Source organism: Oncorhynchus keta, chromosome 12 (genome assembly GCF_023373465.1).
Source record: "Oncorhynchus keta strain PuntledgeMale-10-30-2019 chromosome 12, Oket_V2, whole genome shotgun sequence".
Lineage (NCBI taxonomy): Eukaryota > Metazoa > Chordata > Actinopteri > Salmoniformes > Salmonidae > Oncorhynchus > Oncorhynchus keta.
Window position 1 is genome coordinate 10,212,360 of NC_068432.1, and position 12,278 is coordinate 10,224,637.

General features: G+C 43.2%; 1 protein-coding gene across 5 annotated transcripts in view; it reads left to right on the plus strand.

Annotated features, from left to right (window-relative positions):
- The window catches only part of LOC118391761 (glutamate receptor 4), a 157,722-nt gene that overhangs the window by 77,934 nt on the left and 67,510 nt on the right, over positions 1–12,278 (plus strand). For all 5 annotated transcript variants that reach the window (XM_052457709.1, XM_052457711.1, XM_052457710.1 and 2 more), the window contains exon 4: positions 8,927–9,111. In XM_052457709.1, coding sequence (XP_052313669.1) covers positions 8,927–9,111 — 185 coding nt within the window. The remainder of the gene's footprint in view (positions 1–8,926; positions 9,112–12,278) is intronic.

Here is a 12,278-nt window from a genome sequence, read left to right on the forward strand (position 1 = left end):
CTATCTCAATTACCCCTGCTCTATGTGGAAACCCATACAGTGGAAGTGTGAATGGATGCTGTCCTAAAATAATGGCTGTCTGTGCTATCTGGTGGACGGGCATGTCTTGGGGCCAAAGGGGGCTACAGACCAAATCTACCAATCGATAGGCAAGTGCAGCGATGTCGGGTGCAGGGAGGTGTCCTGTCAGGGAAGTGGAATAGGGAACCACGCTGGGGGGTAATGAAACAAAGGAAAGGATCTGTTCCAAATGGCACCATATTCCCTATTTAGTGCACTACTATTGACCAGAGCCTTGTTGGATGCAAATGGAGCCTGGCCAAAAGATGTGCACTATAAAGGGATTAGGGTGCCATTTGGAATGCAGCCCAAGTGAGAACCGGAGATAACGGGTATTCTCCATGGACGGCAGTGTCTTTCCAGGAAGCCGCTTGCGTCGCTGTAGTATTAATAGAAATGTGTTTTTTTTCTCTCACTCTTACTCTCTCCCTCTCTGGGTAGAGGTACTGAGGTTCTTGTTCGACTAATGAGCGACGTCAGAACCAGGGTCCACAGCGCATCCTTCTCTCTTGGTCTAGAGCAGCCTTTCTGGAAGTATGGGGTTGCGACCCAAAGTGGGTTGCGGACTTGTTAATGGTGGGTCGCGACGTGTCAGAGTAAATGTCTAATTATTTCATGAATTACTGGAATTGATTTGGCCTCTGCGCTCTATGCTTAACAGCAATCTCTGCTCAGTTTGGCAGTTGTGTGAGGGGGAGATGCTCTGTGTGCTTCACGGTTTACCAGATCTTTTTTCCTGCAGTTTTCTCTTGAAGATCACTCCGCGACACACATGTAGTTCAAGCCATGAATTATAATGAAACGTGTATACAGTGATGAGTTTCTCTCTCTTTTATACAAACTTATGAGGAGCACAATGTGGAAGTGCTTAGTAATGAGACACCTAACGAACAAATTAATAAAACGGCACGTCCTGACTAAACAGCCACAGCCTGATGGTTAACCCAGGAAGTTCATTCAGAACAGGGGAGAATGCTTCATGAAACAGTGCTTTGACAGTGGAAAGTGAGTCAGCTAGCAAGGCATTGTTGGCATTTTATAACAGGTGATGATAAGCAGAAATAAGGGAGTACTAACTCACATAAAAGTAGACGTGAGTTTCACTTTCAAACAATCTCCTGGCCTCATTGTACACAGTTAATAGCTAACATTCGCCAAAGCAAGCTAGCTACTGATAGTGCAACCCTAGGAACAGTACAGGTGAATATGAAACATGATCAGGCCTACTGTTCCACTTACTGTAGAAATTATTGTTGAAGACAAGTCTAGGTTGGAATTGTTGCTGTTAAAATACAATAATTGTTATTCTTAACTGGAATAAACTGAAGCGAGGCAGACACAGTTCTAGGTTGCTCATCTACAGCAGGAGGAAGTGATCTCCTGCCTGACTGAGAAAGCAGTAGATGTTCTGGCCCAGTTTGGCACCACATACCTATGCGAGTCAGGGTTCTCAACTCTGACATACTTAAAAAATATATGTACAGAAACAGTTTCAAGGCTGAGCATCACCTCAGTGTTGTACTGTCAAAAACGGAGCTCAGAATAGACATGCTCTCATTAGGACTGTGTGGGGGTTTTCTGGTCTACATCTGTGTGATGTGATCAATCAGTTTATTTCAGTTCAGACTAAAAAAATCTGTAATGTATTTTAACCGCAACAGTTCCAACCTAGACTTTCTTTCAAACAATAATTTCTACAGTAAGATGTACTGTAGGCCTGATCATTTTTAATATGTACTGTTACTTAGGGTTGCACTATCAACAAGCCTGTGTGTGTGTTCTGTTATTCATCTGTGTGATGTGATCAGTCAGTTTATTCCAGTTCAGAATGAAAAATATTTATTTTATTTTAACAGCAACAGTTCCAACCTAGACAGATATGTAAGAGTGTTTTTAATGTGGAAAATAAACACAAATAGATATTTATATGGATATTTAATTTTATTATTATTTTTTGTCTATATTGCATTTGTTTTAGGTATAAGGGCAATGAAATATATATATATATGTGTGTATGTATGTATAGTTGCATATTTTCCTAAGCTTGGGTCCCAGGAAAACACAGAATTTCTCATTTGGGTCCCAGGCTGAAAAAGGTTAAGAACCCCTGTGTCTAGAGCTCTCTCTCTCTCTCTTTCCATCCCATTCTTTCTCACTAACTTTCTTACAATGTCTATCTCCCCCCCATTCTCCACTTTTTTTCTTTCTATTGCCCTCTCTCTCTCTCTCTCTCTTTCTCTCTCCCCTCGCTCTCTCCTCTCTTTCTCTCCCCCCTCTCTCTCTCTCTCTCTCTCTCTCTCCTTCCCTCTCTCTCTCCTTCCCTCTCTCTCTCCTTTCCCCCCTCTTTCTCTCTCTCTCTCCTCTCTTTCTCTCTCCTTTCCCCCTCTTTCTCTCTCTCTCTCCTCTCTTTCTCTCCCCCTCTCCTTCCTCTCTCTCTCCTTTCCCCCTCTTTCTCTCTCCTCTCTTTCTCTCCCTTCTCCCCCCTCTCTCTCTCTCTCTCTCTCTCTCTCCTTCCCTCTCTATCTCCTTTCCCCCTCTTTCTCTCTCTCTCTCCTCTCTTTCTCTCCCCCCTCTCCTTCCCTCTCTCTCTCCTTTCCCCCTCTTTCTCTCTCCTCTCTTTCTCTCCCTTCTCCCCCCTACAACTCTCTCTCTCTCTCTCTCCTTCCCTCTCTCTCCTTTCCCCCTCTTTCTCTCTCCTCTCTTTCTCTCCCTTACCCCCTCTCTCTCTCTCTCTCTCTCTCTCTCTCCTTCCCTCTCTCTCCTTTCCCCCTTTTCTCTCTCCTCTCTTTCTCTCCCTTCTCCCCCCTCTCTCTCTCTCTCTCTCTCTCTCTCTCTCCTTCCCTCTCTATCTCCTTTCCCCCTCTTTCTCTCTCCTTCTCTTACAACTATCAATAATGGCTCACCTATTATCAGATGTGTTTCAACCCAGAAGGGCTGTAGCTATACTTTACCACATACCTTATATCAGTTGAACATGATGAAAATAGCCCTTAAAAACATCTTCAGTTCAGTTCTCTCTCTCTCTCTCTCTCTCTCTCTCTCTCTCTCTCTCTCTCTCTCTCTCTCTCTCTCTCTCTCTCTCTCTCTCTCTCTCTCCCTCTCTCTTCCTCTGTGTCTCATTGTCTCGGAGGACTGGGCAGAGGTACTGAGGTTCCTATTCCACTAATGAGCAACGCCAGAACCAAGAAATGCACCGCATCCTTCTCTCTTGGTCTAGATGTCTTTCTTTCTCGCTTGCTCTCTCGCTCGCTCTCTCACTCTATCGCTCTCTCACTCTCTCGCTCTCTCTAAACTATCAATAATGGCTCACCCTGTTCTCAGATGTGTTTCAACCCAGAAGGGCTGTAGCTACAGTATACCGCGTACCTCATATCAGTTGAACATGACGCAAATAGCCTTTAATAACATCTTCAGTTCAAACAGTCAATACATATTCCCAAAGCATACAGTATGTACATACGCTTCTAAACCCATAACATAATTTTCTGGAATTTTCCAAGCTGTTTAAAGGCACAGTCAACTTAGTGTATGTAAACTTCTGACCCACTGGAATAGTGAATTATAAGTGAAATAATCTGTCTGTAAACAATTGTTGGAAAAATGACTTGTGTCATGCACGAAGTAGATGTCCTAACAGATTTGCCAAAACTATAGTTTGTTTACAAGAAATTTGTGGAGTGGTTGAAAAACGAGTTTTAATGACTCCAACATAAGTGTATGTAAACTTCCGACTTCAACTATATGTAAACATTATTAAAGTGGCTTTATACTACTCCTGCTATTGCTGTTTCTACTGTTTCTGTCACATGCCAGGTGCTCTACTGAAGGCCTCAACATGGACAGTTGTAGCACGGTGAGAAAAGGCAGCGGCTTCACCACATGCATCAATGTCTGTACTGTACTGACACTGCAGCTGTCAAACCGACCAGCGTGGAGTATCTCGCACCCTCGTAGACCCTGTCAAACCATTTCAGAGGAATGTATTTTCCTCGTGCATTTCTTCTTTTCAATTTTCTGCGTCACTTTCATCCCTGTGGACAAAGCTGGTTAAAATGACATCATTCCAACCACCTTACCAGAACTGCCCATTGAGATGATGATAATAACTGTTATCCACCTTCCTATCTATGACCCGATAAGGTTTGGAATATCTTGCTCTAGACTTCTCCTGAACCAGCATCTCTCTCTCTCTCTGTCTTTCTATGGCTCTCTCTCTCTCTCTCTCTCTCTCTCTCTCTCTCTCTCTCTCTCTCTCTCTCTCTCTCTCTCTCTCTCTCTCTCTCTCTCTCTCTCTCTCTCCTCTCTCTCTCTCTCTCTCTCTCTCTCTCTCTCTCTCTCTCTCCCTCTCTCTCTCTCTCTCTCTCTCTCTCTCTCTCTCTCTCTCTCTCTCTCTCTCTCTCTCTCTCTCTCTCTCTCTCTCTCTCTCTCTCTCTCTCCTTCCCTCTCTGTCTCTCTCTCTCCTTCCCTCTCTGTCTCTCTCTCTCTCCTTCCCTCTCTGTCTCTCTCTCTCTCCTTCCCTCTCTGTCTCTCTCCCTGTGTCTGTCTAAATTTCTCCAATAGACAAATGTGTACCAAACAGCGGGGTCAGGATGAAGGACCCAGTTTAAAAGGTTAGGTCTCTCAGGAGTATTGTGCTCTCTCTCTCTACCCGGACTACATTCGGACCCTCTCCATCACTCTCCATCTCCCTGTAGTTTACTGCAGTAGACCAGCGCTCATTGAAAGTCATTCATTTCATATAACCACTGCCTCCTAGTGGCAGTGAATGGCAGTGTGCAACGAGAAGCAGGAGAAGGAAATGGGGGAGGGGAGGCTGTACTCTGTGCTGTTCTGTGGTGCAGTCAGGCAGCTACTGCGATGACGCTGATTGCGGTTAGCTGCTGCTCTACACACAGCCCCGGGCTACAGATTCATCAGTTGGTAATCAGTGGCAGGAAGGCAGATAAAAAGGTGTGTAGGAAGGCAGGCAGGCAGGCAGGCGGATAGAAAGGTGGGCGGACAAGGAGGAAGGCAGGCCTTAGCGCTCGTCTCTGGTTGGTGGGGCTGGTATAAGGGGACTGAGGCATGTGATTGCAAATATAACAATATAGGATTTTGTATCATTACATAGAAACAAATTATTGTTGCTGCAGTGGGCTGTTATGTGTCTGCCATAGGCCTCACTTTAAGGAGAGAGGGAGAGTCTGTGTGTGGGGAGGTCTTTGTGTGTGTGTGTGTCATTTTCTGTTTGTGTGTGTGTGTGTTTCTGTGCCTCGTCTATGCTCTATAAGCCTTAATGGTTGCACTTAGATTCTTTGTTGACAGGGCCTATTATGGGCTTTGCTTTCATCTCCACTGTGTAATTGCATTGATATCACTGACATGAGAAGGGAAGTTGCACCTGGTTCTCTGACTGAAACACTGTAATCACAGCCATATACAGTGGGGCAAAAAAGTATTTAGTCAGCCACCAATTGTGCAAGTTCTCCCACTTAAAAAGATGAGAGAGGCCTGTAATTTTCATTATAGGTACACTTCAACTATGACAGACAAAATGAGAAAGAAAATCCAGAAAATCACATTGTAGGATTTTTAATGAATTTATTTGCAAATTATGGTGGAAAATAAGTATTTGGTCAATAACAAAAGTTTATCTCAATACTTTGTTATATACCCTTTGTTGGCAATGACAGAAGTCAAACGTTTTCTGTAAGTCTTCACAAGGTTTTCACACACTGTTGCTGGTCTTTTGGCCCATTCCTCCATACAGATCTCCTCTAGAGCAGTGATGTTTGGGGGCTGTTGCTGGGCAACACAGACTTTCAACTCCCTCCAATGATTTTCTATGTGGTTGAGATCTGGAGACTGGCTAGGCCACTCCAGGACTTTGAAATACTTCTTACGAAGCCACTCCTTTGTTGCCCGGGCGGTGTGTTTGGGATCATTGTCATGCTGAAAGACCCAGCCACGTTTCATCTTCAATGCCCTTGCTGATGGAAGGAGGTTTTCACTCAAAATCTCACGATACATGGCCCCATTCATTCTTTCCTTTACACGGATCAGTCGTCCTGGTCCCTTTGCAGAAAAACAGCCCCAAAGCATGATGTTTCCACCCCCATGCTTCACAGTAGGTATGGTGTTCTTTGGATGCAACTCAGCATTCTTTGTCCTCCAAACACGACGAGTTGAGTTTTTACCAAAGAGTTATATTTTGGTTTCATCTGACCATATGACATTCCCAATCTTCTTCTGGATCATCCAAATTCTCTTTAGCAAATTTCAGACGGGCCTGGACATGTACTGGCTTAAGCAGGGGGACACGTCTGGCACTGCAGGATTTGAGTCCCTGGCGGCGTAGTGTGTTACTGATGGTAGGCTTTGTTACTTTGGTCCCAGCTCTCTGCATGTCATTCACTAGGTGAACCCTATTTTTCCTCACCGTTCTTGTGATCATTTTGAAGTTACAGGTCTGTGAGAGCCAGAAATCTTGCTTGTTTGTAGGTGACCAAATACTTATTTTCCACCATAATTTGCAAATAAATTCATGAAACATCCTACAATGTAATTTTCTGGATTTTTTTTCTCATTTTGTCCGTCATAGTTGAAGTGTACCTATGATGAAAATTACAGGCCTCTCTCATCTTTTTTAAGTGGGAGAACTTGCACAATTGGTGGCTGACTAAATACTTTTTTGCCCCACTGTAGATATATGGGCCACTAGCCAACTAGTCATTAGCTCTGTCTATATCCAATAGGACCCTAGCCATCATTTTATTTTCCGTTGCAAGAGAATTTAAAATGTTTTAGGTTCTATTAAATTCTTCCTGAATTTAATTCTGCTGCTGTATCGATTGCTCCATACATTCATTGCAGAGTAGAATCGCTAGTGGGCGTAGCTTTTTGCTGGATTGATGTGGACGGGTGGTCAGGATACTAATGAACACAACCCAAGGGTGGATTTAAAAAACTCACTCTTGTGAACTCTATAAAATCGACAGGATTTTTTAAATATATCTTTTGATCTTGTGGTGTTATTTATGTCAATGTGGTCTGTGCATTTCAGAAAAACGTTTCGCAACGGAAATCAAAAGTTGCCATTTCTTATTGGACAAATGCAGGTAGTCCCAGCCCTGTTTCCACCAGTTTTATTCATTTTGATGCCTAATGAACACAGCACAGGTCTTCCACTCCTCTGTCACCTAACACATTTGTGTGGTAAGTCAGTTAAGAACAAAATCTTATTTACAATGACGGCCTAGGAACAGTGGGTTCACTGCCTTGTTCAGGGACAAAACAACATATTTTTACCTTGTCAGCTCGGGGATTCGATCTTGCAATCTTTCGGTTACTAGTCCAACTCTCTAACCACTAGACTACCTGCCGCCCCACATGTATATACACACTCGCATTCAAACGCACACACATGGACATACACACACGTAAATAGTGCCACACGTGCACTCAAACCTATACAGTTGCTGTTTTGATTTTTGTTGTCGTTGATGTCTTTTGTTTTTGCCTTGTTGTTTTCCTTTGTCTTTCTCTTTTTTCTCTTTTGCTCATTTTGTTGGCTGCTGTTCTGTACAGCACTTTGAGATATCAGCTGATGTACGAAGGGCTATATAAATAAATTTGATTTGATTTTGATTTGATTTGGTGGCTTGGGGCTTGGAATGGTGAGAAAGTGTTTTGGGGGGGACGGGGGGAGATCTCGGATGGTTTAGGGGAAGCTCTTGGGGAACTGTGAGAGGATCTTGGATGGTTGGTGGCCTGGCTGTTGGGAGCTTGGGCCGGTGGCCAATAGATTGCAGGTTCGGGTCCCCGGTCTTGACTTGGTGGGAGATCTGTCGGCGTGATCCTTGGGTGGGGCGCTTGGCCCTGGTTGCTCCTGTGAGTCGCTCTGGATGGGAGTCTGTTAGATGACTGTATGTAATGCAAATGTTGAGCGGCTTCACTGCAGGTAGATTGTATGTTTTAATATTCAATAATATATAGCTTTCTTCTTTTTTAAAAACTGAGGCAGTGGTGTGGTGTGGTGGTGTGTGTGTGTGTGTGTGTGTGTGTGTGTGTGTGTGTGTGTGTGTGTGTGCGTGCGCGTGCGTGCGCGTGCGCGTGTGTGTGTGTGACCGACCATCGTCCTTGTCCTCCTGGCACAGACACAGAGAGACACCACTCTAATAGGGTGCACAGGAAAAGAGAGTGAGAAAGGGGGGTTGGGTTGCCAGACGTGGATACTCACAGGTTAATCTACTAATTGGGAGCAGAGGGAGAAAGGTTGCCAGATTGTGATGGCCACCAGGAAGGGCCGTTTAAGGGGGACATCTGTTCCTGTTGGAGAGGAGACAAGAAGCACCGTGTGGGGCTCCCCTGACTTCCTCTCATCCCTCTATATATACAAGGCCCCGTCTGGCCCCAGCAGTCCAGGGTCCCCCTCTAGAGCACCAATGGTTCCTACCACTCCATCAATCGCTGATCAAAGAGACTATGCCATCTACTCAATTATGGGGGTTTTGTTACTGGACTTGTTAGTATTAAGAATCTGCGTAGTAGCAAAGGGTTAGAACTCTGAAATCAACATAGAGAAATAGGTCTAATTGGATGCAGGGCTTCTTGGGGGAGCACATGCTTGCTGTTTTTGTAAAGCCAGGGTTTTTAGATTGTGGCGTCAGCTTGATGATATCAGTAATAATCAGCAACATGGTTCATTCGTTCCATTTGAAACCTTCTGTGCCTCAACATTTCGGCACTGTAAATTAGTGTAAGATCAGCTGTGATGATGCAATGCGTCTGACTGTTATACATTCAGTATGTCAATGTTTTAATTGTTCCTATGTAAATAAAGTATTGGAATGACATGCTGTGATCTGATTGGCTGTTGGCCCCTCAGGTTATGCCATACTGCAAGCCATCATGGAGAAGGCGGGCCAGAACAGCTGGCAGGTGAGCGCCATCTGTGTGGAGAAATTCAACGACGCTGCCTACCGGCGCCTCCTGGAGGACCTGGACCGACGGCAGGAGAAGAAATTTGTCATCGACCTGGAGGCCGAGAGGCTCACCAACATGCTGGAGCAGGTGAGATCAGTCAGTCAGTCAGTCAAGGCAGGCAGTGTGGTGGCTAATTTCTGCATTACCAAATGAGGGGAGTTACAAACTTCACACACCAGTCAGAGTTCTACTTAAACTACATCTTTAATAATAAGAGCTTTGCAATTAGCAATGACTTTCAATGATGCGCCATTTCTAATGAACCATTGAAAGTGACAACACAAAAGTACAAAGATTATAGCCAAGATACACACACCCCTCTCAACCTATATGATGAACAACAGATGCATAGAATGGTCACAAGGTTAAGATTTGTATGAAAGATATCTATGAAACATAGCAGACAGTTACTGCTGTGTCAACAGTTTTCATTGTATAGACCAGTGTCTGGCCCTCCTACTCTAAACTGGAACCATCTCTCCCTAGTAAGGTATAGAACATAACCATTAGCTCATGTTCTCTGGAATGCTCTTTAGGCTTTATTACCCAAAGACATTGTAAATCTCCTCTGTCAGTGTTATCTCATACAGGCCCATCCTCAGTAAAACACACACACAATAGTTAACAGAATACTCTATTATGTTGAATAAAACAACCATTTTAATGCAATACAAGCATTATAACATAATCTTGCAATTTGCCAGACAACAGGCAGAGTGGAAGGAAGGAAGACAGGCAGTTAGGCAGTCAGACAGGATTTTGAGAGGCAACAGGCTGGAGTAGGTGAATTAATCAATTAATCAATCAATCAATTGTGACCAACCGGTCTCAAGTAGCAAAATTTGAAATTGTGTTTTTTACATTGGATAAAAGTAGAGACTCAGAGCTAGAAAATGGTATATATCTACAGACACTACAGTCGAGTAGAATGGGAAAGTAATTCTGCTTTGAAAGTTGATAAAGTTGTAACCCCACTTTTGAGAAAATGGCTCTTAAATGTTTTTGGTACACCTACTGGAGAGCTCTTTGACTACACCCATTCAGCATCCTTCAAACCCACTTAAGCCTTAGCCCCACCCATCTCTTTAAGGATTCACATGTGAGGCCATGTGCTAAACAGAATTAATATGGTAGTGTAGTAAACAACCAAAGATTTCAAGACTTAAGGATGGTTTATACTTCGTCTATCAACATGTCTGTAGACAGTTGTCACAGTGACATCATGAACATTCTATTGTTGTCCGACATCAAACTTGTCGTTATCGTTATAAAAAAGTATAAACACAAAAACGACAGGCTGCATGACATCAACAGCCTGGTGGTCCAAAATAGCTTTACTGGTGTATTTTAACACCCATAAACCCACCCATTTAAAAATGAATGAATTATATGTCAATCTAGCAAACCATGCAACTAAAAGCAATTTTACAAGTCCTCAACTGGCAGCTTCATTAAATAGTACCCGCAAAAAAACAGTCTCAACGTCAAGAGTGAAGAGGCAACTCCGGGATGCTGGCCTTCTAGGCAGAGTTGCAAAGGAAAAGCCATATCTCAGACTGGCCAATAAAAAGAAAAGATTAAGCTGGGCAAAAGACACTGGACAGAGGAACTCTGCCTAGAAGGCCAGCATCACGGATTCGCCTCTTCACTGTTGGCGTTGAGACTGGTGTTTTGCGGGTACTATTTAATGAAGCTGCCAGTTGAGGACTTGTGAGGCATCTGTTTCTCAAAGTAGACACTCTAATGTACTTGTCCTCTTGCTCAGTTGTGCACCGGGGCCTCCCACTCCTCTTCCTAATCTGGCTAGAGGCAGTTTGCGCTGTTCTGTGAAGGGAGTAGTACACAGTGTTGTACGAGATCAGTTTCTTGGCAATTTCTCACATGGAATTGCCTTCATTTCTCAGAACAAGAATAGACTGAGTTTCAGAAGAAAGTCCTTTGTTTCTGGCTATTTTGAGCCTGTAATCGAACCCACAAATGCTGATGCTCCAGATAATCAACTAGTCTAAAGAAAGACAGTTTTATTGCTTCTTTAATCAGGACGACAGTTTTCAGCTGTGCTAACATCATTGCAAAAGGGTTTTCTAATGATCAATTAGCCTTTTAAAACGATAAACTTGGATTAACACAACATGCCAATGGAACACAGGAGTGATGGTTGCTGATAATGGGCCTCTGTACGCCTATGTAAATATTCCATAAAAAAATCTGCCGTTTCCAGCTACAATAGTCATTTACATTTATAGTCATTAACAATGTCTACACTGTATTTCTGATCAATTTGATGTTATTTTAATGGACAAAAAAAATGTGCTTTTCTTTCAAAAACAAGGACATTTCTAAGTGATCCCAAACTTTTGAATGGTAGTGTATATTTTTTTAATTAACAAAATACTTTTTCACATAGGTTGTGCACTGGAGCTTTAATAGTCTTGTAGTCGTGGATCAATATAGCCAACTGCAGTGCGGGCAATTTTTTTCTTTACAGCAGTGCCCATGTCGATAAAAGAATCGCAGCACCCATACCCACGAACTACTTCCTCCAGCTATGCGCCACTCTGTTGCCTGTACTGTATGTAGTCAGAGTTGAATTAACCAAATAACCCCCTTCTCTGTTTCATAGTGTACTCTTCCGCCGCCCCCAGGCAACCAGTGTCTCTATCTCACGTTTCAATTATTCAGTAAATTTCCGCTCCGGCATGTTAACAACTCAGTGTGTGTGTGTGTGTGTGTGTGTGTGTGTGTGTGTGTGTTTGATCCCTGGAAACACAACCAACAGTACCCGTCATATCTCTGTAGGCCTCAGTACACACAACATCTAAATTAGCAGCTCAAATCTTCTTTTTTTTAACCTCTGCATAGGTCCCTTTTTAAAGGGTAATTTAAAAAACAAATGTGTTTCTTATTTTTAACTTCCCTCAGGTGTTATTTTTTCCTCCAAACCGTTTTCTCATTTTGTTACCTGGTTATTTAGAGATGTCCAGAAAAATGTAGCTCGCATTTTAAGAGAATGGAGCTATGCTAGTGGAAGCAGATTGTATTTGTAAGTGGAACATTCAAACACATTGGGCTAAAACTTTAAAGACACAACAATGGATGCTTTACCAAGCATTCATAACGTCTTAATAATCCGTTCGTAGATACTGTACCTCACAAATCATCTATAAGCAGAGTCATACTACGAGGCGACGTAAGCGGCAGCTGTCTTGAGTTCAAAGTCTGTTTAACTATTTGAAATCTGCTTGTGTTCGATG